Source organism: Pteropus medius, unplaced genomic scaffold (genome assembly GCF_902729225.1).
Source record: "Pteropus medius unplaced genomic scaffold, Ma_sr-lr_union100, whole genome shotgun sequence".
Classification (NCBI taxonomy): Eukaryota; Metazoa; Chordata; class Mammalia; order Chiroptera; family Pteropodidae; genus Pteropus; species Pteropus medius.
The window spans coordinates 6,163,625-6,191,140 of NW_024356336.1; the positions used below are offsets into that span (position 1 = coordinate 6,163,625).

The 27,516-nt window shown below is 53.1% G+C and overlaps 2 protein-coding genes across 9 annotated transcripts in view; both read right to left on the reverse strand.

Annotated features, from left to right (window-relative positions):
* Positions 1 to 453: 453 nt before the first annotated feature.
* Positions 454 to 15,153, reverse strand: GAL3ST1 (galactose-3-O-sulfotransferase 1). Of its 7 annotated transcripts, none has more exons than XM_039861789.1 (3): positions 14,662 to 15,153; positions 2,695 to 2,834; positions 454 to 1,861 (listed from the first exon to the last, which is right to left on the reverse strand). In XM_039861789.1, the coding sequence occupies exons 2-3, from the start codon at positions 2,823 to 2,825 to the stop codon at positions 721 to 723; spliced, it is 1,272 nt and encodes a 423-aa protein (XP_039717723.1). In that variant the 5' UTR covers positions 2,826 to 2,834; positions 14,662 to 15,153; the 3' UTR covers positions 454 to 720. The 7 variants fall into 7 exon arrangements, with proteins under 7 accessions (XP_039717723.1, XP_039717722.1, XP_039717719.1 ...); XM_039861788.1 differs by having other exon boundaries at positions 454 to 1,864; XM_039861785.1 differs by lacking the exon at positions 14,662 to 15,153 and adding an exon at positions 12,937 to 13,316 and having other exon boundaries at positions 454 to 1,864.
* Positions 15,154 to 16,773: 1,620 nt separating this feature from the next.
* Positions 16,774 to 27,516, reverse strand: part of PES1 (pescadillo ribosomal biogenesis factor 1) — a 14,894-nt gene continuing 4,151 nt past the window's right edge. Inside the window, exons 4-15 of one of the 2 annotated variants that reach the window (XM_039861782.1) lie at positions 26,277 to 26,386; positions 23,806 to 23,977; positions 23,627 to 23,716; positions 20,932 to 21,048; positions 20,741 to 20,815; positions 20,433 to 20,519; positions 20,146 to 20,276; positions 19,625 to 19,750; positions 19,307 to 19,491; positions 18,650 to 18,813; positions 18,357 to 18,518; positions 16,774 to 17,315 (exon numbers count right to left, since the gene is read on the reverse strand). In XM_039861782.1, the coding sequence (XP_039717716.1) occupies positions 17,232 to 17,315; positions 18,357 to 18,518; positions 18,650 to 18,813; positions 19,307 to 19,491; positions 19,625 to 19,750; positions 20,146 to 20,276; positions 20,433 to 20,519; positions 20,741 to 20,815; positions 20,932 to 21,048; positions 23,627 to 23,716; positions 23,806 to 23,977; positions 26,277 to 26,386 (1,503 nt within the window). In that variant the 3' untranslated portion in view covers positions 16,774 to 17,231. Of the gene's footprint in view, positions 17,316 to 18,356; positions 18,519 to 18,649; positions 18,856 to 19,306; positions 19,492 to 19,624; positions 19,751 to 20,145; positions 20,277 to 20,432; positions 20,520 to 20,740; positions 20,816 to 20,931; positions 21,049 to 23,626; positions 23,717 to 23,805; positions 23,978 to 26,276; positions 26,387 to 27,516 lie in introns of both variants that reach the window. The other variant, XM_039861781.1, reaches the window with a different exon arrangement.

Sequence of the window (27,516 nt, forward strand, 5' to 3'; positions counted from 1 at the left end):
AGTCCTACCACTTACTTGCTGTGTGATCTTGGCTGAGCGACTTTCCCTCTCTGAGCTCCCTTCCTCATCTCTAGCATGAGATAATAAGAGTCCTCATGTCTTTGAGTTTTGATGAAGACGAATTGAGATGACACCCACCAAGTTTTCAGCCCAGTGCCTGTGTTCACTTGGAGTAAGCAACTGGTATAGTCCCTTGGATGATCACACACACACACACACACACACACACACACACACACACACACACGATCTTCCACGTCTTGGTAGCTTGTTGGAGTCCTTTAACCACGTAAGGCTTCAGCATGTAACACATCAAATTTTGGTACACACCAAATCCTTGACACACCACAGGGCTCTGTCCCACGAATATGCTCACACAGGCACTCGCCCGTGGTCTCAACCCACCAGTCACCTACCCACTAGGGCCCCGCCAGTCACCACCACTGAGGCTGATTAACAAAAACACATCAAATGCCTTTACTTCTGAGGTCTCCCCTTTAAGGGGAGGCAGGAAATAGAACATTCTTTTTTGGAGGGAAGGGGATTTAATTTTTAAAACGGTATAATTAGTCAAATACTGATCTCAGGAGTTCTCTGTGTGCTGTGAGCCCAGTCCTGGCTGGCTGCATCCCCAAAACAGCCCCACCTTACCCCGGGGACCGGGGTGGCACCAGGAGGGGTATGAGGGAGGCCAGCAGGCAGGGAGAGCCAGGCAGGATGTCACCACTGAAGAAAGTCCCGAATGAACTTCCAGAGCTTGGTGACCCACAGGTTGACGCCGAGGTCCATCAGGTACTGGATCTCGGGTGTGAGCATGCGACGACAGAGCTGTGCATGCCGCTGCCCGATGCTCTTCTTGAGGTTGTAGCCCAGGATGGACTTGGTGCCCAGTGGCTGCCAGGGCTGCATGGCTGAGTCCTGGATGGCGGCAGCATCCACGGCGTGGCCCCCATCGATGCAGATACGCCGCATGTGCTCGTTAGCGCGTCGTAGGGCGGCCACCTCGCGGGCCATGCGCTCCTGCCCAAATGCCTCCACCTTTCGCCAGAAGCTGGCGTTGAAGTGGCGGTAGAGGCGGGCATCCAGCACGTTCCAGGCCGTGGCCCGCCGGTACAGCTCGCCTGACAGGCGGGGCACAGCCGAGGCCCGGCGGGCATTGAGCTTGAAGTAGAGCACGTCCTCAAGCTCCCAGCACAGCAGGTCCTTGAGCAGCACCAGTGACTCATCAAAATACTCCTGCAGGAGCACCAGGTGGAAGCGATGCTCCACCTCCAGGATGTGCTCCTGCACCTGCGGGCTGCCGGGGTCCAGGCCGCTGTCGTAGCCCAGGTCGAAGAAGAGCAGGTTGCGGAGGTAGTGGGCGTTGTAGCCGTTGGGGTCATAGTAGCGGTTGGGGTCCTCCAGGAACTCGGCCAGTTTGTCGCGGCCTGAGAGCTTCCACGTAAAGGGCACCACCGAGCCAAAGTAGTGGAAGGAGGACTCGAAGAGGCGGGCAGGGTCACGCAGCACGGTGATGAATGTGGCATTGGGCGGCACCAGGCCCCGGACCTCGTCGTAGTGGAAGCGCATGTGGTTGCAGATGATGTTGAAGCAGGCCCCTGGACGGTAGTCCTGCACCAAGCTGCGGGCGAAGAAGGCCGGGTAGTCGAAATCATTGCGGCCGTTGGGGAAGGCGAACTTGAGACCGTGCTTCTGGCCAAAGCGGAACAGGATGTTGAGCAGCGTGCTACTGGCCGTCTTGTGTGTCTTCATGAACACGATGTCGCGCCGAGGCTGGCACTCTCCCACCGAGCCGTTGGCCGGGGTCACCGTCTCTGGCTCTCCCGGGGCTGGGGAGCAAGGCGCTACACCCTCCGGGGTCCTGCTGGGGACAGAGTGGTGAGGAGAGCCTCAGGGGCTGCTGGGGTATCTACGTGTCAGAACCCAGAGCCCTGCTGTCTAGGGAGCAGGGGTGACGGAGATAGTGGTGGCGAGGGGAACCCAGATGGGGGACCAGATGGGCCTGTGTCCAGGCTGCAATGCCACGGCCTGTGGTTTGGCTTCTCTGACCTCATACTCCTCACCTATGAAATGGGGGAAATAGCAGACCCTACTCATGGTGTTGGTGTGAAGTCAAAGTGAGATGAGCATGCTGGTCCTTGTCTCATTTGTAGCCACTGCGTCCTTGTATATTTATCATAAATTAGTATTAAGTTGAACCACATGAAATTCTGTAGGGCAAAAATGGTCAGTTTTTGACCAAAAATGGTCAATTAGCAGTAATTTCCTCTAGTTCAGCTTAATACTACAACTAAGAGCATAAGCTGTGCCAGGCTTGGGCCGAGCAGCCCCATGGGAGAGGTGGAATAGCCTCGTGGTTGGAAACCATGCTTGGAGCCAGACAGACTCCAGTTTGAATCCAAGCCCTGTGCCAGCTGAACGCTCTTAGACAAGTCACCCCCACCTCCCAGCCCTGTTGGAGCCTCAGATAATGGTAATTCAAGCCCTGCACACAGTTGGTGTTATCTGATTCTCACGCTGCATAAGGCAGGCTCTGTTATTATGCCCACATTTCACAGATGAGAACACTGAGGCTAAGGGTTATATAGTGAGTTCTGCCCTCAGTAGAATTGCTACCTGGCACAGCATGGTGCAGGACGCAAGGTACTCCCTCGTTTCCACCCCACCCCTCAGCCGCCCAGGAGGGCCACTCACATGGAGGCCAGGCCAGCGTGCAGCGGGGGGACGGCATATGAGTACAAGAGCAGCAGGAAGCTGGTGAAGAGTGCTCCCAGCACCAGCCCCTTGGCCATGGACTCCCAGCGCTTCTTCTGCGGCAGCGGCATCTCAGACACCTGTAGAAGGCACAGAGCAGGGCAAACGTCAGGAGGCCGGCACCAAGAAGCCCCCACTGCTGCCCCAGGCCCGGATGGGTTGAGTGGCAGCCTTTGACATTGGGCCCTGCCTCTGACAGCTTTGTGGCCCCCCAGCAAGTTCCTGACAGGGACAGAGAGACAAACACACGGAGAGACACAGCGACAGGGTTGCAGACTGAGACAGTGTGTGAAGCCAGCGCAGAGAGGCTGGGGAGTGGGGCAGTGAGAAGGTTCTACTGCCTGGTTCAGTTCATTTTTAAGCTGAGTGACGGAGTGGGTACATGGGTGTTCATTAGTTTACTTTTTATACCTTTTTGGGCTTCATAATGAAATCATTTCCTAAGAAGGAAAAGAAGACCCTCCCCCCTTGCCCTGTCCCCGGCCCCAGGCACGGGGCCTGGGCTGGCTACAGGGAGGGGTCATGAGTCCTCCACTTTTCAGAAGACCAGTCAGTCCCTTCTGCCACCCTTCCCAGCTGCCCAGGGACGGGCCGAGGCTCCTCATCTCTTCACATGGCCCTGGGCCCCTGGGTCTGTAGGAGAGGCAGCTGGAGAAACTGAAGCTCAGAGTGAGAAAAGAGAGGGCTCAGATCAAACAGCCAGCGAGGCCTCTGCCCATACATCCTCTCCAACTGCCAGCAGGCAAGGTTTTTTTCTGAATTTCAGAAAAAAAATAATAATTCGGTGGTTTTTTTAGTAAGTATATCCCAAATATTGCATGGGACATACTTATATTAAATATTATTCAATGGTAAATATCAAATTTAACTGGGTTTCCTGGTTTTTTGTTTGTTCTTGGTTTAGGGGAGCAGTTGACAACCCTATTAGCAGGGGATTGAGGTATGAACTGTAACGGGGGCAGTTCATGCTGAGGGATGGGGGTCCAGGAACAAGCTGGGGCTCAGGGGCCTTCCTACTTCCTCTTAGCTGCAAGGCCAAGGCATGAAACTTTCCACTCCTGTTCTGGCGCATTCAGCATGGGGCCCTGGGCCCAAGGCCATCAGAGGTCATACGTGCTGCCCCGTGACCACACGCATGGCATGTCACCACTATCCCGGGGGCAGGGGCCAAACAGCGTGCTTGGAAGAGGACACCACATACCTCTGCTCGGAAAAGTTACTCAAAGCACCTATAAACCCTGCCCAAAGAAAGGGCACTCCAGGCCCATTCCACCAGGCACAGCAGTCCCCGAGTCCTCTGCTCATCATCTAGAAATTTATTCTCACAGGAAAGGACATGAAGAAGCAATTTGCAGAGGAAGAAACTACACAAGAGGGAATGTGGCCTCCCTCATGACAATGACATATACCTGTTCATTAAGGTGGGCAAGGAGGACAGGGTCGGGGATGGATGAGAGTGTGAGAGAGTTTCAGAGGGCAGTTCTATCAAAAAAGAAAGCTGAAAGCTCTCTGAATTCCAACTGTTTTACGGAACCACTTGGGTAAAGTCACACGTGCAAGGGCGTTCATGGCAGCTTGGTCAGAAATTAGAAACAAAATTAGAAACAACCTCAGTGTCTGTCAGTGGGGGACCGTAACACAAATCAAGGCCCATTCCCAGATAGGGCCATCCGTACCACTGCCCCGCCCCGCCCCTCCACAAAAAAAAAAAAAAAAAAAAAAGGCAGAGTTAAGTGGACTGGCTCAAAAACATATTATGGTCTATTAATGTGAAAAAAAAAAAAGAGTTTCAGAACACTACTCCCCCAAATCCATATACATGTAGGCCCAAAATAACTGGAGGGCAGTGTTTTAAATTTTAACAGTGGAATCTTCTGCATAACTGGGGGTGTGGGGAGTATATAAGGAAATATTTTCCTATATTATGCATTTTGATAATGATCACATTTTTTAAAAGGAGGATGTGTGACATTTTTAATCGGAAAAAAAAGACAATAAAATATATTTAATATATTTAAATAATAGATCCTAAAGCTTGTGAGGTGGGTAGTCATGGTCTGGTCACGAAGGGGCCCCAGGAAGCGGAGGTGCCAACCTCAGGCTGCAGAAGATCCGGTCCTGTGTTCCAATCACAGGAACCCCTTGGAGCCTGAGTTTTCATCTGCAAAATGGGGAACTGGCTCTTTCTGAGATGGAGCAAGCAAAGTGACTAGCATATGGTTATAGCTCAGAGTGTTAGCTGCTCCCCTCCTGAGCCCCCAGGGACCTACTCTGAGGGGGTGGGGGTGGCCATTGCCCCACCACCACCACCAAGCACAAACCTGCCCCATGCTTCAAGTGCCCCCATCAGCCTCCTGCTTGCCAGGGCCCAGTGGAAAACAGAGCCCTGGGTCAGTTTGGGCCTTGGACTTGGGCCCAAACTCTGAGTGGAATTCTGGGCCTCAGTTTCCCTGACTTTAAAATAGGGGAAAGGTTAGGATTCCTGCCCTCAGAAAATCTGCAGGGCCCACCCTTGCCCCAATAGCCCCACTCACCGGGGAACTTTCTGGAACTCTGAGAGGCTATGATAGTAGAGGCTCTGAGGTGAAGGGCAGGCAGCAGGGGGCAGACTAGCCTCCCTGAACCATCAATCAGGCTCTGCCAGGCCCCGCCCAGGCTGCCCCCTGCACCAACCCCCATCACCACTTCACTCATTCATTTTCCCACTTGAGCTTCCACAGATGGTGCTGGGCCCTGGGCCATCCTACTCTTTGGTTTTACTTTTGAGCCCCTACTATGAGCCAGGCACTGAGCAGGGGCTTCTTCAGAGCATTTCACTGACTCCGCTCAGCTATCCTGGCAGGCAGACCCCACTGTCACCCCTATTTTGCAGAGAGGAAAACTGAGGCTCTAGAAGGTGAATTGCCCAGGGTCACTCAGCAAGGCAGGGTTCAGTGCTGGAATTTGAACCTAGGTCTGTCAGCCTCTAGCGTGCAGCTTCCAGCTTTGTCCATGGCAGTCCTTGCATAGTGTGTCCCAGGCCCAGCCCCAGGCCTGAGGGTCAGAGGGTGTGTGCAGCCAGAATTTCCGTCACAGAAGGCCAAGGCGTAGCTGTGGACTTCTGTCCCAGAAGCACAGTAGGATCCGCCCTCTCTGGGCTGGGCCAAGGCAGCCAGGATGAAGACGGAAGAAGCAGAGGAGACCCTGGTGTCTGGTCCCTTCTGTCTTGGCAGCCTGAGACATCCAAGGCTGGAGGTTTCCCTTCCTGCCTGGCCTCTTTGAACTTGGGCGCATCGTTCACCCTCTGCGAGCCTCAGTTTTCTCTGTACAATGGACACACAACAGCAACATCAGGGCAGACGGCAGCCTTAGTGGTCACAACAGAGCCCTTGGGTAGACTGAGGCTCAGAGAGAAGCTGGCTGGCAGCCAGGAGCCCAGCTGGGGGTAAAATAGTTATGAGGTTGTGAGAATTGAATAAAAGAATGAATGTACACAGACACAGATGAATACACATTAACTATTATTATCACTATTGACTAGGGCCCAGCCCTAGTTCATGGGCCCAGGTGCGTGGGAGGAAGAATCCCCTCTGTGCTCAGCTGCAGGAAAGCCTGCTGGTGATTCAGCTCTGAGCTCTCTGAGCCTGGCGCCTGGCGAATGTTTGATGAATGAATTCCCATGACCTCAGTGCAGCACATGGCCAGGGCTGATAATACGTGTGAGAGATATGTGTGTCAGTCACACATGTAAGAGTCACATGGAGCCAGCACTTTGGGGCCAGGGTCCTGGGTTTGAATCCCAGCTCTGCTGCTTCCTTGCCGTGTTGTCTAGGCAACTCCGTGCTCCTCTCTGGCCCTCAATTACTCCTCCAAAATGATGATATCAATTCTACCTCTGTCATAGGGTGGTATGAGGATCCTCTGTGTCCCACAAAGAAAGTGACCAGCACAGGGGAGGCACAGAATAGACTCTCACTGAGCATCGGCTGCCACCAATATTATCATCATCATTATTATACTCCCAGGATCTCAGTCATGGCCCCTTCAAGGTGTGTGCCCACTAGCCCACAATGGAGGCTTGCAGGTCTAAGGCCATAGGATACTGAGAACAATCTCACCATGGCCTAAGCCTCGTAGACTCCAGTCTGGAAGATAGCCCAGCAGGAAGGCTGAGGCTCATAGAAGGCAGGGCCACCCTCAAGGTCATACAGCAAAGCAGCAGCAGAGATAGAACTAAAACCTGGTTCTCCTTCCTCTGCCCACGATGGTGACAGTCTCAGGCACTCAGGGCAGATGGTCCCCTTTCCTAGCCCACCCCATCTATTCCTGCCCTTCTGGGTTACCCCAGCCACAATGCCCTCCATCAGTGCCAATGGCTGGCTCCAGGCCAGAACCAGCAATCCTCCAGTTTGGCTGAACCAGCACCTTCCAGGGAAAGAAGGAGAAACAGGACTCGTCCCCACAGTGTACGCACAAGGAAACAGAACCAAGGATGGTAAATCTTCTGGCCTAGAACATCATCACCAGGCAAGTCTCAGTCTCAGGGTGTTCTGCTCCCCCAGGGACCCCAGTGCGATGATGGAGGAAGACACACTCACCTCCGGCTGCCCCTTTCCTTTCCCTGCCTGAGTCACGTCTGACTCCCAGGCTGCCTCTGCGGTCACTGGGAAACAAGAACGCTCCAATGACACCCAGCAATATGCTGGCTGGCTCCCTCATGCTCCAGACGGTGTGAATATTCATGAGTTCCCTCCCTGGGGATAGCAGGTGGCATGTACTTGTACCTTGCAGGTGCTGCCCTGGCCCTCTGCCCTCTAGGTGGTCACTGACCCTCTCTAGACCTCAGCAGCCAGGACCCTGCAGAAAGCCTGGGACAGGCTCAAAGGCTATAGGAAGGACAGGGAGGCAGTTGGGCAGGGAGGCTAATTGCTCTTTGAAACACATCTTATTTAACACTGTCCTGTGTGTCAAGGACCATCATTAGCCCACTCTCTAGGTGAAGAAAACAAGGCTGAGAAGTGAACTCACCTGTCCACGGTCACACAGTTAACAGAGGGCAGACAGCCAGACATAGTCCAAATGTGGACTTGCCAGGGCTTCAAGAGGCTAAGACACAATGAGAGACCAGGATTTGTCTAAAATCTGGGGGAGCCCAGAGAGCGAACAACTCAGCCTGGGAGGCCTCTTAGAGGGGAGCGCCTGACCAGGGCTGGGAGAATGTGTCTGATGAGATTTCGCCTCTCTGAACTCCAAGTCCTTCAAGAGGCACAGTACAGAATCCTGCCTGTCCTGCTTCCACCTCTGTGTGAGGGATGGTGGCACAGGTCACCTTGGACTAGCCTGAAGGGATTTAGGATAAATCAGAAATGCTGATCCTTCCCAAGGCCTCAATAGGAAGAGGCAGTTCTAGGGAGCCTGGCCCTATACCCCAGAGGCCCTCAGGCTCAGCCCAGGTGCTAGAATCTCTCCCACCCTGCTCTTAGCCAAGTTAGGGTCTGTCTTCTCTCAGCCTTGCTCATGGACAGAGGGTGCCCAGGAAAGTTCCCCCAGCAACATCCTTCCTTCTGCACTGATGCCCGAAGCCGTCACCAAAGCCCAGGCACTGGGCTCTAAGTACCCAGGTGTCACCATCAATTAATAATAATCATTATTGTGACAGTCATTTATCACACATTGAGCACTTTTACAGATTGAACCACTGCTAGCCCCTCCCAAGGAGCAGCAGGCATCTAATGCGAGCACTCATCCCCCCAAAGCTCCACTTAGCCTGGGAGCAGCCCCCAAACACCCATGAAATACCAGAGCTTATATGGGCACAGGAGTGGCCCAGAATCCCAGTCTGAGTCCTGCATCAGGTTCGGGCATGAGGTAGAGTTGTTTCATTTTTTCTGGGGTGAATCCGGGCAGAGCTGGCATCAAAGAGCCAGGATGGTCATTTATGAGCATGGATTCTGGTCTAAACAGAGACCAGTCCTGTGCTCAGGACTTTCTGTGCATCACGCGCCCTCGCAATCACCTCAGAAAGTCCTGTTGTCAACGCTCCTTTACAGGGGAGAGAGCTGAGGCTCAAGGAGGAGAAGTGACAAGCCCAATGTCACATGGGGTTAAGAACCTCACCCAGGTGAGAGTGAAGCTCAGGCTCTCAAGCAAGAGGTGAGCTCATGGGTGGGGTTAAGAAGAGCCACGAGAAGCAAAGCCTTCCAGAGTAAGGAGCATCGATGGAAGAACCTGTGCCTCCAGCCCTGCCAGAGGGGTCTCTTTCCAGAGTTATCAGTGACATCAGCTCTAGCTGGTGCTCCTCCCAACAACAAAAATATTTTTAAATTATAAAAACAGTCCATGGTCACTGAAAAAAAAATTTAGACAATTACAGAAAAAATAAAGGAGACAATAAAAAGAGCTCCATCTACAGAAGTCATGACCCTTAAAGCTTTAGCATAAGCCTCCTCATATTTTTTTGTCTCTATGTGCATATAGATGATGGGAGGGTTCTCTTTTGGAGAGTATATTTTGTTTTCAACTTGCTTTTTTTTTTTTTTTTTTACATATCAATAGATTGTGGACATTGTTTTGTGACCACGATGAGTTTCAAATTGATCTGTTCGCAGCACCTGCACTATGCCCAGAACTGAGGTTCAAGATGCCCAATGCTCTGAGCTCAGGGCTCCCACTGAGAGGAGAAAAAGGCTGCTATGATGGAGGAACACTGGCCGAGCTTGCTGGAGCATGGAGAAAACACCTGATCCAGCCTGGGGATGGGAGGGACATGGTCAGGGAGGCTCCCTGGGGTAAGACGCTCTGGTGGCAGAAGCTTCTGTATGTTTTCCGATTTCCAAAGGCAGTTAGTTCCCTTTTCTCCCTGGGTACACAGCTAAACTATGTTTCCCATCCTCCCTTGCAGTTCAGTGTCAGGTGACTGAATTCTGGCCAATGTAATGGGAGCAGAATGACAGCTGATGAAGTTAAGTGGGCAGGCCTTCTCTGTGGACTCCTTTTCTTTTTGCTGAATGAATGGGGATGGTATCTAAGGATCTGAAAGTGGGTGGGGCCAGGAGATGGGAGGAGCCTGAGTCTCAGCATCACCGGTCACCAAACACCTGATTGGATTGCATGAAAAGAACAACTAAACTGACATTGAGTTAAGCCTTTCAAACTTGGGGCTTGTCTATTACAGCAGTGGGCATTAACTAATGCACCTGTTATCCTAGAATGAGCTGGGCAAGTAGAAAAGCATATGCAAAGGCCCTGGGCAATCGAGAACCTAATGAACGTTTAGCCTGGCTGGAGTGTTCAGTATGTGTGCATGTCAGTAGTTGGGGAATGGGCAGGGAAAACTAGAGGCCCAGCCAGGAAGGTGGCAGGGGCAGGCAGGACATGCAGGGCCTCAAGAAGCATGTTAAGGAATCTGGCTTGGGTCCTGTGGGCAATGGAGGGCTCTGGGAGGGTCTTCAGCAGAGGAGTGAGGAGATGAGATTCCCATCAGGCTGGCTGCTAGATGGAAAATGAATGGGGAAGAAATAGGAGAAGCAGGCAGACCTCGAAGATGATTGTTACAGCTGTCTAGGTGTGAAATGACCTGGACCAAGGAGAAGGCTGGGAATGGACTGAAACCATCTGTAGGCTATGGCATGGGCAGCATTTGTTGGTGATAGGATGTAAAGGAGGGGAAGGAAATTCCTGTTGGGGTGATTGGTTGGGGTGCATCTAGTCCCCTGAGTGGGGGAGACCAAGTTGGGGGAAAGTTTAGTATGGGTTTGAGTGGGCAATGTCAGTTTCAGTTGAGAACTCATTGAGTCTGGGCAATGTGTGGGATGCTTGCAGAATGTGCAAAGAACAGTAGGATCCCCTGCCTGGAGCACAAGAAGGAAATCTCAGAAGACAGTGATTGGAGACCATGATCACAGAGGTGGGAATTGAGGGCAGAGGAGCAGATGGAGTCACTGGGGAAAGGCTGAGGAAGAATAACTTTGCACTTATGGGAATAGGAAGGGGAAGAGCAACCCCCACCCCACCCCGCCCGTCAAGGAGATGAAGATAAAGTGCCTCCAAAACCACTGACTGCAGAACAGCCTGTGGAACCACTGCTCCCCATGAACCATTCTCTGACTGACGGGCACCCGTGCTGTTTACCCAGTGTGCGCACATAGGAACAGGGTCCTGGCAGAGAAGGCAGTGGGGTGAGGGTGTCCTAGCACAGTTTCCTTTGGTGGAGGAAATCTCAGGGGGATACTGGATTAGACTTTGAGAGTGGGGCAAAAAGATTCTTCCTACAGTGCTTGGAATGCCTATTTGACAGCAACTACTACAGTTCTAAAAGTACCCATCCTCGGACCCAGCAATTTCACCTGTGGGAATTTGTTCAAGGAAGATAATCTAAAAAGAGATCTGAGATAGGGCACAAAAATGTTCACTACAGTATTATTTAGCAAAGGGGAAATTTAGAAACAACCTAAATGTCCAACAGTAGGGGATGGTTAAAAATTTTGTGATATTTACCTGTGATCTATTATGTAGTCATTGAAATGATGTCCACAATATATAGTGAAGTGAAAAATATACATATACACATATCATGTACACACATATATACACATACACACACATATATAATTTTTCTTTACAAAGAATCTGTATCTATATTACTTTGGGTAAAAAAATTAAAATAAAAAATAAAGGTATTTTCATTTTGAAAAACTGCAGTCTGGTTGGAGGAGGAGGGAAAAGTGGCTAGTCCGAAACATGCCCAGTCTCACTGTGTGACCATGGCAGGCATGCTGCCCTCTCTGAACCTCAGTGTCCTAAAGTGGGGAAGAGAGCACCAGCTAGAGCTGATGTCACTGATAACTCTGGAAAGAGACCCCTCTGGCAGGGCTGGCTGCACAGTTGAAGGTGCAGACAGGAGAGACTGGCCCTCCATCCAGGAGCACTTAGGGTAGTGACTTGCAAGGATCCAGAAGCTTCCTCACTCTGAGCCCCTCTGGAGTAGGGTGCTGGAGTAGAGATGGGGAATCTCACCCAGAGGGGCACTTCAGCTGAACCCCAACTTGCTGGCTCCCAGGACCACATCCAAACTGTCAGCCCTAACGTCTTGCTCCTACTTCTTCCTTGACTGGAAGAATGGCTGCCAGCTGGGTACCAGGCCAGCCAGTTGACTGAGAAGAGGTCAATGTTCAGAAAGCAATTTTTGATCTTGCAGAGTCATCTCTATCTACCGTTTCAAATAGCAACCACACCTGTGACCTCAACATTCCCTCCCAGTGTCATCTCTTAGCTCATGTGGCAAGGAAGGAAACTCAAGCTCAAAACATTATGAAGGGACTAAATGTCAAAACCAGAACCAGGAGCAAGCTCATAGCTCTTTCTGCTACACTGCCTCTTCTGGGCAAAATCACCAGCTTTCCTGATGCAGATCGGAGTCACCCCAAAGCAGCTCTAATTGCAGAGTGGCAAAACACAGGTTAACTAAGAAGTCAGACACTTCTTTATTAGTTCCAAAATTACTGAGAACCCTGGAGGTATGTGGGAGCTGGTAATATCATTCTTTGTACCTTCTAGCATGACTGAAATGTTTTTTTAAAGAAATATCATGCACTTGTTTGCATAAAAACATGCAACAGTATAAAAGGTTTTTAAAAGGTGCTGAGCACTTGCTATGCACCATGCCCTGGATCTGTCTACTCTGCTCACTCCTGGAGGGGTTGAGATGCTCTCTCTGGCTCTATACCCCTGCTCCACCACTCCCCAGGTGGGCAACCTTGGGCAAGTGACTCCCCCTCTCTGAGCATTGGTTTCCTAAAACCTGGGGATACTGCAACCCGCTCAAGGGCTTGCTGCGAGGATCAAATGAGATGAGGCATGCAGAGCCCTTTGCACGTACCTCGGATCATTATCATGACCCTTCTAGAGCCTCCTGCCAGGAGAAGCAGGACCCACCAGTGCAGACTCCTGGAAAGCCACCCTCCCCATCCAAGCACCCATATTTCCCAAGCTCCAGACCCAAGTTCCCTAAACCCCAGATGTCACATCTAAGGAAAGTGAGACACAGATAGGGAAGAATTCGCATAAGGTCCTATGGCAAGTCAGGACATCACTGTGACCAGGTGTGGGGGTGCCCAAGCCATACCTCATCGCTGCCCTGGAACTGGCAAGAGAGAAAGAAGGTATTCTCTGGGACCCCACTTCCTCCAGAACAACACTTCTCACCTGGAAATTCTACCAGGTCCCAGCCCACTGATCTCCATGGGTACCTCTGCTCTGTCCTGCCTTCCTTGTCTGAAGTAGGATAAAGCTCCTAACAGGGCTTGTCCATGTTACTCAACCAGTCCAAGCGAAGCAAGAAGCCCTTCAAGAGCCTGCTGCCATACCTGGAATTCTATCATCTGTGCATCATTCTCCCAGTTAATCATTGCCACTTTCACCAGGGTGGCATACTCAGTCCCTAGACCCCAGAGAGAGGGAGGGACCATAGGGGACGACACACTCCTCCCTTGCGGAGTGACACGAGGACATTAGACCCAAGCTCTCAAACATCAGACTCGTGCCCATAGGACAAGGGAATACACAGGAAGCAGGAAGGCTTCTTTGTCCACAGGCAGCTTCCTTCAGGCAGCAGTTTGCCTGAGAGAGAAGCAGGGAATAAAGCTGCCCGAGGTGGCAGCTGGGAACAGGGCTCTGTTGTCTCTGCTCCCAGAGTAGCAGCCTGCTCACCCCCCGAAGTGTCAGGCAGAGCTGGGCGCTAGGGAGGCAAGGGGGGTGGGGTCCAGAGCTGGGGGTTTTAGGCAGCCCAGGCAGATCCAAGAAGCTAGGACCCCAGAGGGACATAGATGTCTTGAGCAGGGCTGGGGTCCTGAGATGCAGGCCAGGGCAAGACTCCTATGATGTGCGGCCACCTTTGAACTATGTGACTTTGGGTAAGTCCCTGAATCTCCCTGAGCCTCAGTTTCCCCATTAGGATAATAAGAATAGTAACGACACCTCTTTTGCAGGGCAAGGTACAGCACAGCAGCTCAGGGGCTACTCTGGTCCAGGCCTGCCCGCAGCCTTACACTCTCTGGGCCTCAGGTCACCCCCTTGGTAAAGGAAGAGGATGGATTCTCCCAGGTGGATTGTCCTTCTGAGGATTTCCATGGCACCTGTCACCTCGGCAACCCAGGCATCAGATGTCAGGCCACCCTCCCTCCCGACCTCCCTCCCACCCACTGGTGTGCATTACTACAGCCAGATGTGCACCCATTACCTCTCCTGCTTTAGGCAGGTGTGTGTGCACGGTCCCATTAGGAAGGGACCACAGTCTTGCTAGGTGCAGTTACCAAAGTGCTAGCTTGGTATGCAGGGGGCAGTCCAAGCTGGTCCTCCTTCCTGAGCACTGGTCCAGGAAACAGGGGAACTGTTGGATTTCCTAGGGGACCCTTCCTGGATACCAGAGTTTGTCCCATTCCCACAAGCCTCTCTGCGGTGGTCTTGCCCGCTCTGTGGTACAGGACAAGGCCTTCCCCAAGCAGAGGGTATCTGTCCCTTACTCTGGTCCCCCTTCTGGGGGAGGGCTGGTGGGAAGAGGGGAGATTCCTGCCTCCCCACTCCCAGAACACAGGCTGCTGTGTCCAAGATTAATCATTAACAGACTTGCAGGTCCAGCCCAGCCCAAATCCAAGGACTGGGAAACCCCTGGAAATGGTGACCCTGGGGAAGAAACCAAAAGCAGAGTGAGCACCAACCTGTGCCCTTCCTGGCCCCAGCCTGCCCATCCACCTGCGGTTAGCCAAACCCTGGAGCTGTAGTGTGGCACTCCCCCCATACCACCTAGGTCTGAGAGTCTGACTGACTTGCACAATCCCAATTTGGAGGGTGGGTTAGTTCGGCTCAGGACCCAAAGGGGCAGACTGAGGCAGGACACCAGCTGGCAGTGGGTGCTGGGTCCCTAGGGCATACCTTGTCCCCGTCCTCTTCGGGCTTGACTTGCTGGCTCGGCCCGGGCTGCAGCGCCCGGGCGCTTACTAGGCGGCGGGGCGTACCCGCCCGAGCCCCCGGCTCCACCGGGCCTGGACCATGCTGCCACCCCGCCCCCGCCGCCGCAGCCCCGGCTGCTGCGCCCGCTCGGGCCAGGTGCGGCCACCAGCTTCGCCCCGCCCCCAGTACCGTGGCCAATGGGCGCCCGGGGCCATGGGCCCCTCCCGGCTCCTCCGCGCTCCCAGAACGTACAGAAGCCACATTCAGTGCGTCCGGGGCTGCGCCGCGCCCCCGCCGGCGGCCCAACAAGGCGCGTTTGTCTCTGAAACGCCAACGGGGCCATTGTCCCACCGCCGGACCCTGAGGCTCAGCCGAGCTCCGGGGATTCGAGGGTGCCTGGGAAATGGGATGGCGTGGTGGTGGTGAGGAAAGCCCAGCTCTGAGAAAACGGAAGCGGCTAGAGTAGTTGCTAAACTTTTATTGGGGACTCTAGAGCCCTGAAGATCCAATGGAAGGTGCTCCAAAGTCAGTGCAAGCTGGGGACATACGCTTTTGCTTTCCAAAATGTGGATATGGGGGGTGGGGGGATTGCCAAAATTTCCCAGGGAAGCTCAGGCAAGGGACCCATCTCCAACTGGTCAGCCACTTGGAGGTCTCAGCTGACCCCACCTCTCCAGGGCACCCATCAGGGCTGAGCACAGCACCATCAGGATGGATGCAGGTGCCCCCTAGAGGATCCACCCTTTTCCAGTCCTGGGCTTCCTTCCTTCACCCCAGAGGACCAAGGATGGAGACTGATGCCCGCCTGGAGCGGGGAATGCTCAGCTCCAGCTGTGGGCAGTGCAAAGATAGCTGGCCACCCAGTGGGACATGGGCCATATCAGAGCCCCACTGCCCCCGCCATTACTGGGCGACTCTGGAATGGAGAAAATTCCACATCAGCACGGCTGCCAGATTTTTCCATATCTGATGAGCCTGCTCTCCAGCCTTGCCCTGGCACCCCTGCCATGGCCCTGGGATGCACACGCACCCAGGCAGACTTTGGCTCTAGAGGACTTGACCCTGTCCCTGCCTCTGTGGTCCCTCCTCACCACCATGAGAATGCCAGAGGGGAACATAGCCCTCTCCTACACCCACAGCAAGGTCCAGCCTACACAGCGGCTCTGGGTTCCCTGCTCCCTTGGTCAGACCCTGCCCAAGCTCTTGCCTTCCTTTTACACGGATTGGGCCTGCAGCCATTGCCCAGGAAATGTCTACAGAGCCTGGGTACAGTGAGGGGCAAGGTCCTCACATGCAATTTGGGGAAGGTAGAGCCCAGTACCAAAACCATACTTCTCTGCCCTGGCCCCTGATCCTGACAGCTGTCAACCCATTGGGGCACCCTGGGGGAAGCTATTCAGAAACTTCCTGCCCGACTTGGGAGGGGCTGTGACCATCTTAAGCCCTGGCTTCTGGCCCTAGCTCTGCCATGAAGCACCAGCAGTCCCAGGTAAGGGCTTGTCCCCTTGGGCCCCAGCAAGGACACTGCCTGGGTTAGGTGGGATACTGTAAGGACAATCTAGCAAGGGTGACAAGTCAGGCTGCTGATAACATCCACATTGAGAATTAGTCGAAGGTCCTCCTGAGGAACCCACAGGTAAAGCTTGGTACTCTCAACTCAGACACCCCAGATCCTTCAGACACTGGCTCTTACCTTCTGGGCTGACAAGCAGAAGTGATGACAGTCACAGCTGTTTACTGAGCATTTTACTAGACACCTGACACTATGGGAGTCTGCATAACATTATCATGAACACCTTCACACATCACTGGGAGGCAGCTTTGAGAATTTCTACCCCTAATTTAGACACGAGGAAGCAGGTCCACAGAGGAAACGTATCTGGGCTGGACTGTGAACCCAGGGCAGACTGACTTCAGAGCCCAAGCCCAGAACCACTGCACCTATCTTCTGGCACCCAAAGGGGTCCTTGGACATCCAGACAGCACTGAGCAGTGACCAGGCAGGCCCATCTCGGTAAATACCCAGGCTGGTCCAGCCTGGAGCACAGGGCATTAGGTGCCCTTCTCCAACTCCAAGAAGGCTCATGAACAGAATATAATTGGCTGCAAAACTCTAGCCATTTAATAACAAATGCTTCCCTACCCTCTTCCACCTCACAGCGCCGGGAGAATCATGGGTCCAACCATATGTGTGTGGTGTGGGGGGAGAGGAGACTGCGGAAAGCCAGGGTGCACGGGAGTGGCTGGTGAAGCGCTGGTTGGGACCCTGCTCCCCCATGTCGCTGACTCTTAGGAGACAGAGTCAGGCTGGGCACAGTGGCCTCTTCTCTGCCCAGCCACCAGCAGAGTTCCATCCAAGGGAGCCCAGGACAGCCCACGGGCCCAGCCAGAGAGCACGAAAGGAAGCCAGGGCTGGCAGGGGGAGGAGGAGGAGGATGAAAACAGAAGACACTCTAGGACTCCAGTCTGCCACCAAGCCTGGGTCCTCTGGCCTGCTTGTGCCAAGTCCAACTGCCAGGAGCTGGCCTCGCTCATCAAGAGGCTGCCACCACTCACACTGGCCTTGTCTTCTTGGCCTTCTTCTCAGACCTTATGGCCTCATCGTGGGCTTTCCGCTTCTCTGCCAGTTTGTTGGCCTATGAGGAAAAAGGGGGTGGTCAGGCTGTGATGGGGATGGAAGAGGTGAGCAGGGAAAGGGGCTTCCCCCTTCTCTTGAGGCTATCCCTTAAAAACAGGGGTTCCAGAGAAGTAACAGGCAATTACCATGGGGAAAAACAAATCGAACAGATGAGGAAACAAGCCTTCGCCTTTGCCTTTAAAACTCTATTATTTCATAGGTCCACAAGTTAGGAAAATCCCTGGCTCCCACAGCTGGAGGCAAGTGCCCCATCTGCCCCCTCCCCTTGGGAAAGCTGAGTAGCAGCTGCTGGGGAAGAGTCAAGTTGAAAAGGTCTTTCCCCCAGGACCATCTGGCAATATCTATTACACAACAGGTAGGCCTTTCAATTCAGCAATTATACTCCTAAGAATTAACCCTGCAGCTAGCAGGCAAGGACAGCTCAAGGTTTTTTTCCAAGAATGACTGAAAATGGAAAATCTAATCCAATCAGCAAGAAACAGGCTACATATTGTATAACATTCATGCTATAGTTAAATGAAAAGCACTAGAAAACAATCTTTTGTAGTCCGATACACCCAAAATAATGTGTTCTAACACACATAAAAGAAACCTGGGGGCCATTACTATATCCATTGCAAAGTGCTGATGTGCACGGAACTTTTGTTTGTTTTACAGTGTGGTTTTGTGAACAAGAGAAAATAAAATAGAGAGATGCTTAACTAATACCTCCCACGGACCCTCCTACCAATTAAGTGATCCTTCATAAGAGCAGGTCCTGAGTCTGCTAGTACAGCTCTGTCCCCAGATACCAGCAGACTCAAAAACAGCCAGGTGTAGGAAGGAGACAGAAGTCCTGCAGAAAGCCCAGTTGAGAGCTACTGATGCCAAGATGCCCACACAGGCCTGGATGGGGGCTGGGCCAGGCAGGCAACTTCAGAAAAAGGCTAGAACAGGGCCCTGAGTCTGCCCAGAAGAGAGACAGCTGGACTCAAAGTTCACCTATGTGGCCACATCTGGTGGCCACACCTGGAGTCTCAGGCAGGTGGCAGGGACTTACCTCACGGATTTTGCGCCTCTTGCCAAACATGATCTTGTTGTAGAGGTACTTCTCCCGCTTCTTCATCATCATGATGGCCAGGCGCTTGGCCTCACTCTCCTCCTCCTGGGCCAGCCGCTGCTTATCCTCCAGCTTTACAGTGCCTGCCATCACCCTGGGTTTCTGGGAACACAGGGTGGACAGTTATAGATGCAGCTCCCCACACCCACCCATACCAGGGGTGGGCCAAGGCTGACACCAAGATGACCAGTGGGACTGCTTCCCAGGCCGCCCTGTAGTCAGCTCTCCAGTACCTTTTCCTCCATCCTCTGCTCCTCCAGGGCTGTCAGCCGGGCTTCTTCTTCCTTTTCCGAACCAGCCTCCACATCATCTTCTTCGTCCTCTTCATTTTCTCCTTCTTCATCACCATCATTATCTTCCTCCCCCTCCTCCTCCTCTTCAGATTCATTCAAATCCCCTATAAATAGCCGATGACTTTTGAATGCCCTGGGACCCTGTTCTTCCAAAGGCAAAGCGAGAACTGGCACCAGGTACCACCATCTTTGACTCTGGGGACATCCCACCAGCAGTGCAGAGCTGTCCCAACTGTGTCCCACTCTGGCACCTCTCCTCACAGCCCCAGGTGCCTTCAGAGGCAACTCAAGGCCCCCCTCTCCTGAGCTCTGTGCCTCCTATGTTAACTTCAATGACAACTTTCAGACCGTTCTTCTGCCCAGTTACTCTGAACATCTAGGAACACCTGATTATAGGACACAAACGTCCCTTTCTCCTAACTGTTACTCCAAAGATGGGTTTAAAGGGCTTTGTGCCTCTGCTGCCCTGTTCTCTGGAGTTTGCCACCTTTGTAGCCAAGAAGGGAAACAGGAAACAGCTGAGACGCAGCCAGGGGACCACAGCCAGCCCCAAGGAGCCTGCTCATCCTGCTGCTTGGCCCAGCCTCTCCCACTCACCTGGATGCTCTCCCCGCTGCAGGGCCAGCAGCTTCAGCTTCTCAGGGGGGACGTAATCGCCTTCCTTCTCCGACACGAAGGGCGAGAGGTGTGGGGGCAGCTGCACCCCAGGAAAGTAGTCTGCCACAGGGAGGAGGAGCCGAGCGTTCACAGAGTCAAACACCCACTGGGGCTGCACGTAGTACCTGGTGCAGAGCGGCGGCAGAGACAGGTCACAGGGGCCACATGAGGTCCCGCTGTATCCACAGGGGCCTTGAGACAGACGTCTGTACCCAGACCCCAAACAGGTAGAGAGAGATGAGGGCTATGGGAGCCTACCTGCCGATGACAGGGGTCTGCTGCCCAGGCCGGTCAACAATCTGGTGAGTGATGCAGGAGTCTGTAACGTCGTAGGTGGCCCCGATGCACAGAGACTTGTCCCACGATACGTCTCCCCCAAAACTCCTACAGGCACAGGGGGAGCCCACAAGAACATTCAGGTATGAGGTGCCTGCCCTGGGACCTACTGGCCCACAAGCTCATCCTCCTGGGAAATGGCTGTCCCCTCCCCACCCCAAGATCCCCTATCTGACTGATGTCTCCAATGCTGACCCGGTGGAGACCTTCTGCCCAAAGCTGGTGAGAAAGTGATGACAGCGACCCTGTGATGAGCACTTCCCACGTGCTCGGGGCATGCTGAGCACTTTCTTTGCAGTATTTTGTTGAATCTTCACAAGAGCCCTAATAAGTGGATAATGACACCATCCCAGTGTTACTGGTGGGCATCCAAGACTGCTCCAGGCAGGGCAAGACCCAGCCCAGAGTGTGACTGAGCCAGTGCTGTGTGTGGGCTTCCCTACCTGATAATGAAAGCCAGGGCCTCACGTGGCACTTCACGGTTCAGGAAGAACTTCAGGCCTTCAAAGAGCTTCTTGTGCTTCTCCTGTGCCTCCAGTTCCTTCCTGCGGCCCTCCTCCTGTGCTGCCATGTCCTGCCGACAAAGGGGCCAGAACTCACACCATCAGGCCCATTCACACCCCCACCAGAGGTCAGGGGTTGCAAATGACACCCCCAGCTTCCTTCTAGACCTTCTAGTCCCAATGCTCCCTGCCTGCCCGCTCCTTCTGAAAAACCATGCAGTCCTTACCCCATCAGCAGGAAACTCGTCCACCTCGACCTCTTCCTCTGCAGGCACCACCACTCGGGCCAGACTGGCACTGAGGGCCGCCAGTTTCTACAGAAAAGCAGGGCTTCGAGGCTGTTGTTTGCAGGGGGATGGCGGGGGGCACCTGGGGGTGTAGCCAGGGTCGGGGAGGGGTAGCAGTGATAGTTCTGGGACATTAGTGGGTCTGAGTTCTAAGGAAAGTCCCGAAACCACATATGTAGCCACGACCACTCCCACCCCTGGGCCAGGGATGGGAGATGCAGAGCTGATGCTCTAGAAGCCCGTCTCACCTCCATAGAGCTCTCAGAGTCTAACGCGTAGCTGTCTTCATGGGCTATCGCCTCTGCATGGGCCTGACCCTCGAGCTGGGAGACAGGGGAAGGTCAGAGGAAGAGGATGCCCATAGTACCCACTGCCATGTAGGGGAAGAAGGGCTGCAGCCCCTTCGCAGTGAGGAGGTGGCGCTGGGCTGGGGCCCTACCTTGGGCGGGTAGTGCAGGTTGAGTAACTGGTAGAGGCGAAAGTTGACAAAGCCCAGCAGAGTGGTATAGAATTCAGTGAAGGTGGCCATGACCCTGTAGTCCACATCTGTTGGGTGCTGGGGAGCACAGGAGGCACATCAGCAGGGTAGGGGCAAAGACGGCACTGACAACCTACACAAGGCAAGGAGCTCCTCAAAGGCAGACCTGCCTTCGGAGCTCTGCCCTAGGGGAAGGAGCTGTGTAGTATGTCCCCACCCAGGAGCATTCTGGGCACCAGAGAGGCTCTAGACAGGAGTCGTAAGGGTTAGGGATATCCTGGAGGCCAGTGCCAGATTCTCAAGCCATAAAAGGGGAGCTAGGAGAGAGAGCACGAACACCTTTACCATGCTGTTTCCGGGATGGCAGGCGCCCTCCCTCTGCTGCTCCAGTTCTCTCCTCACCTTGCAAGTCCCAGCTCAGACTTCTGTCTTTGCAGAGGCCATCTTCCCCAACCAGTCTGGTCAGAGCTCATGCCTTCCTCATCCTGAAACCCTCATTTACTGTCTTCTCCAGGGCCAGCCTGAGAGCATCTAGGGGGCAGTAATCCCAGAGCCCAGTCCTACTGCTAGCCCAGCTGAGAGAGGTGGCTTTGGAGTAGTCTGTCTGCCCAGTAAGGGCAATGAGTGGATGACACTCAGTGTCCTCGAGCCCTGGCAGGAGCCTTGGGATGGACACTCAGAATTCAGCAACCCGACCGAGGGCCCAAACCTGAGATAGGCTGGGGCAGCTGCCTGACTCAAACCCAGGGTGATCTGGAGAAATGGAGAGCAGAAAGGTTGCCTGCTTCGAGCAAAGGTACAGGGCCATCCTTGTGAGCTGCCAACCCAGCAAGCAGGGGACATGGGACGGCTCATCTTTGACTTTGAGGAGTTAATAAAACAAAACAGGGCAAGGACCTGAGACCTAGACCAAAGCACCTCGACTCTTGAGAAGCACTGCCCTTCCAACCAAGGAGGCTAAGGCCAGTCCCACGGACCCCCAGGACCTGGACGGGAGGTTATGCCAAGCAATGCCTAAATTGGTAGTAATCACAATAACCCTTTTGTGCTGAGTATGCTTGTGACTAAGCTGTTTCTCCATCCTGTCATCAGGCAGTGACCTGGGCTGTAAGGGCACAGGGCCACGAGGTACCCTACCTTTCCCCGCACCTACACCTCCATCCTTCTGAGACCATCTGCCAGGACCCTTAATGGGCCTGGTGAGCATCTGAGTACCAACTCCATTTCCCACAGTACAGTGCTGAGAGGGCCCCCTGCCATCGGCTTGGGCCCCACTTTGGGGAGCTCAGCACTGGCTGCTGAGGGGGAGAGGGCACATCAGGGTCTCCGCTATGACCCAGGACCAGTCCCCCATCCTGCTCAGAGGAAGTAGAGGTAGTAAGCTGGCCAAGAAGGAAGAATGAGTGGCCGTTCCCTTCCCCCCAGCCAGCTGTGTGGAGGCTGGCCTCCACAGGGCCCTATTCACCACCCAGGAGGACACACAAAGACCAGTCTGAGCAGCACGGGGGTGGGACATTAGAGAAAAGGAAGGAGCGAGAGGACCACAGAGGAAGAAGGGAAGGAAGACCGAAGAAGGCAGGAAGGAGGAGGAGAGGAGGGAACAGAACAGGGAAGAGGAAAGAGCCACGGGCTCTGGCACACGCACCTGTCCCATGGAGTGAGAACGTGGACTACGCTCACCTCTCACTCACAGACTATAGCCTACCACCATCACCGCTGTTTGGCAGTCAGAGTGGTTCCGGTCCTCGAACCCCCACTAGCCCAGGGTAAAGGAGAAGAGCCCAGACCACTGGCTCACTCTGGAGCACCTAATACCTGGTCAGCAAACCCACTGTCCAGCCAGGCTGGCACATCTGCTCTCCACTGAAGGCACCAGCTCCCATTCAATGCACGAGTAGGAAGCTAGGCAGAGTGCAGGCCCACAGAATGACAAGGTGGTGAACCTGGCTGAGACTAGAGGCTAATGAAGACCTGGCAGACCCCTCCTGACTCGTCTTCAGTGAGTGATGCCATCTAGGGCTGGAAGGCTAGAGACTAGAGACTAGAGGCTGTTTTGTTCTCTAAAGAGACAAAACCAGAATTTCTCTCCAAAAATTCCCAGCCTAAAAAGACAAATAAGTAGTGCCACCCTCCCCAATCTCCCCCAGTGCTCTCAGCAATATGGGGGTAATGGGGGTGGAGGAAGCTGAGGAGTTAAGCAAAGTGGCTTGGCCAAGGTGTGGTAGCTGCCGGCAACAGAGCAGGAAGAGGCCCCCAGTGGGTCTGAGGGTGGGGCTGGGCTTAGCCACTGTCCGGACCTCCGCAGCCACTCACTATTCAATCAGTGACCCCAAAGGGCCAAGCACTAGGCACTTTGAAATTTTTTCTTCAGTCCTCACAACAATACTTAGAAAATGGAAGCGTATCACAAATTGAGATATGGAGAGATGAAGGAACATGTTTGAGATTACCCAGCTAGGGGCTGCTGGAGCCAGGCTGGCTGGAGCTCTTATTCCAACGTTGTGCAGCATGCTCCCCACCCGACCCCACATCCCCACCAACACTTAGGAACCCAGCACATGCTGCACTCCGCAGGACAGCAAACCCCCCTCGCTCTTGCCCTTATCTCTGTCTAGGAGCTAGAGGGAGCAATGGCCTGCCCCATGGGCACACTCACATCATGGGAGAAGGTGTAGGGCGTGATCCACACGATGGGCTGCCCCAGCACTTCAGCCTGGTAGTAAATGCCTTTGATGGACAAGAAGACCTGGAGGGTGGAAGAGACAGCATGGTGAAAACCAAGGGAACAGTAGGAAAGAGAGCAGGTGGAGCCCTGCCACGTGGCCCTGGGCTCACCTTGCGCAGGGCCCGGGCGGCGATGATGTAGTGCAGGAACTCCACGGTGAGCCGGCGGCACAGCTGAATGGTCTGCACATGGCACTTGCCGGTCCGGGGGAAGGTGGAGAAGAGGAAGCACATGGAGAGGGCGTCGTCCAGGTCTCGCAGAGCATCTACGAACGTGGGGTACCTGCATGGCCAGAAGGGCAGCACCCACAGGCTCAGTCATGGGTCACTCTGGAGGCCCCATTCTCTAAGCCAGGCCTTGCCACTGTCATCTCCTGACCAAAAAGTCGGGCAGGGAAGTGCCCAGGGGCCTGGCAGTACCAGCTTCCCCACAGCCTTGGGAGGAACCACAGAACCAGAACACGCCCACTTAGCTCTAAAGATCTGAGAAATCCTGGCAGGGGCCTCTAAGATACCCACTGCAAACCAAGGACTTGGCCACAACCCACTTCTATAAGTTGTGGCCAAAGAAAGGAGACTGAGTCAGCAGCTCCCTAACTCTTTCTCAAGGTAGAAACTTCAGATCTAAGGAAATCTATCTGGAGGTCCAAGATAGAAAGCAGAAAATGTGACACTGCTCTAGTGGACCAGGGCAGGGGGTGGAGGCATGACTGTGCTCAGCAGCACTTATGTCCTGACCTGGCCACAGGTCACCAGAGTGGGTTGCTTGTCTCTTATTACTAAGACCTTGGTCTAGTTTACAGAACCAATTAGAACCAGACAGTAAAAATGCTGGAATTGAGTCCTAGGCCAGGAAAAGCCAGAGCAAGAAAGTACTTCCAGGAATCCTGTGGTAAATAGGAAGCTGATGAGAATAAACCTTCCTTGGCAGGATCCTCTACCACATGGCTGTCCCGCTGAGGGACAAAGGCGTGGGTCATGGAGAGGACACAGGATTACAAGTATTGTAAATTCTAGTTCCAACTGTGACCCAGGATGGCTCACTCTGTCTAACGCAACCCCAGTGATTTCGTTTGGAAAATGATACCACTGGACCAGACTACTGATTTAAACCTGGGCTCCCTGGAAGCACCTGGGGACAAGTGGATGGACAGGGCTTCAAGTCTTCCTCCCTTGGCCAGAGCAGCTGTCAGAGCCTCTGGTATCCAAACTGTCTTTCAGAAAACTTCCTTTTGCAGAAAGCATTCTGCTGCTTCAAAAAGGAACTCTGAAAGCTATGAGACCAGAGATGGCCAAGGTCCTTCCAGCCCTAGACGGCATCACTCGCTGAAGACGAGTCAGGAGGGGTCTGCCAGGTCTTCAAACCCAGACCAAGATGGAAGAAAGGCAACAGGGATCTCAAGTAAGATAATAGGAGAGGAATCCTGTTTCCTGGTACAGGGGCCAGAACCAGACTGGCCCCCTCTGAAGCCTCCGAGTCTCTCTACTCTCCACCTCCCAGACAAACCCACCAACCTGGGCCCTTTGTAGAAACAGTACCATTTCTGAGTCACCTGCTTTACTTTCTTAACCAATGGCTAAGGAGATTGGGGGGCGCGAGGGTGCAGGTGGCACTGAATAGGACCACCATAACCACACTGCTATCTGGTGTGTGCATGAATCCAGATACTTTGCTTTTTTCTTGTGCATTTTCTTCATTTGTTCCACACAACAGCTGTGTGTCACAGGCAGAACAGGAGCTATCGTCATCTCTCTGTTAGAGAGGAGGACATGCTCGGAGCAGGAACTATTCCTGGGCCACTCAGCTTGCGGGCTGCAGGACTGGGGTGAGAACATTGGCCTATCGGGCTCCTAGGCCAGGGCTCTTCCTGCACTAGCACATAGCTGGCCTGACTCAATGAAGCTAAGTCCATCCAGCCTGGAGCTAAGTGTTCCCAGGTCATCGGCCCTTAAGAGAGGATGGACATTCACTTAGCCCAGGGTTTCTGAACCTTACCACTACTAACATTTTGGGACAGGTTATTATGTGTTGTGGGGTCTGTCCTATGCATTGTAGGGTGTTTAGCAGCATCCCTGGCTTCTTCCCTTTAAAAACCAATAGACCCCCCCAAACACTCATTCAAGTCATGAGAACCAGAAGTGTCTCCAGACCCCCTGGTTAAGAACCACTGACTCAATCAATAAATGAGAGGAACTGCTGAGAAGGCTGGGCGAGGAACAGTTAAGATCAGGTGTCCAATCATGTCCTCCAGGTCTAACCATGCACCTGGTGTGCATGCCCCAGAACTCTGTCTCTTACCTTTGTACTCACTGTGCCTCTGCTTGGACTGTGCTTCTCCTGGCTGGATCGAATGTCTCCCCTGAGAGAGACCTCCTCTGAAAAGCCTGTAACTAACATATGTCTCCCAGTTCCCTGCACCAAGTTAGCATCCCTCATGGTACTCACTGGACTTGCCATCATTGTAGTAATTTGTCAGTTTGGATTTTGGTCTGCTTCCTCCAAAAGGATGCCAGCAGTTTGGACAGGGTCTTAATCTTGTTCTTCACTGTATACCCAATGCTAAGACTGGGCCCCAACTTACCGCTCCTTGACGATATGGTCAAGCTTATAGTTGGGCTTGTTGTCCTTCAGACGCTCCACGGTGTTCCATTCATTCTTCCCATAGGCCTTTCGGAGCTTCCGGACAAACACCTGGAAGGGAGGAGACCAGTGATGCTGGGGCCAAGGGTTCCTGGAGACCCCTCTTCCATGGAGAAGGCATACGTGGGGCAGGAAGACCCCCAAGGCCTCCTGAAACTGACCACAGCTGTCTCATTATGCCGCCTGCCCCCTCAGCCCAGGATGTGCAAAAAGACCAACTCTTAAGAATGTCAAAACTGACTCACTCTAACAAGCAGAGTCTGTATAATGACATTTCAGTCAACAACAGACTGCATATACAACAGTGGTCCCATAGATTATCAAGGAGCTGAAAAAACCATATCACCTAGTGATGTCATAGCCATTGTAATGTCATATCACAATGCATTACTCACGAGTTTGTAGTGATTCTGGTGTAAACCAACCTACTGCATTGCCAGTTGTACAAAAGTATACCACATTGTGTACAGTATATAATACTTGATAATGATAATAAACGGCAGCGTGACTGGTTTATATATTTCCTATACGATACGTTTTATTCTTACTTTATAATGCATTCTACTTGTTAAAAGTTTGTTTTAAAACACTATGCCATGTTACACCAGCAGCAGCCTCATACATGTCGTATTTACCATGTCTCTTGATGGCATTGTTTTATCTTGTGCTCGATTTAGTCACATGTTGTTTTGTACAGTAACATGCTATATAGGTTTGGAATCTAGGAGCATTAGGCTATCCCATACAGCCCAAGTATGTAGTATGCTATACCATCTAGGTTTGAGTAAGCACCCTCTACAACGTTCACACAATGAAGAAATCACCTAATGACACATTTCTCAGAATGTATCCCCACTGTTAAGCAGCATATAACTGTAGTGGTAAAACCCAGCAGAAAAATAGGGCCAGCCATCACCTCAGTGGACTTGGGCAAGGGGGCCAGCAGCTGCTGCGGGCCAGTCTCCTGCAGCCACCAGGTGGCGTCCCACCCCTTTCACGAAGGGCCTCAGCCTGGCTCTACCTCAGCGATAGCCTACTTTCAATTATCTGTTTGGTATAAACAGGTTTCTACTTTCCCTGTGGCATTAAAGCAGTTAATTGTTATTTGTGGAATGAAAAATTTGGTCTCCTGGGGGGAATTCTGGGAGGAATTTGAAATAGGTGTGGTTTCTTTGGGCAGA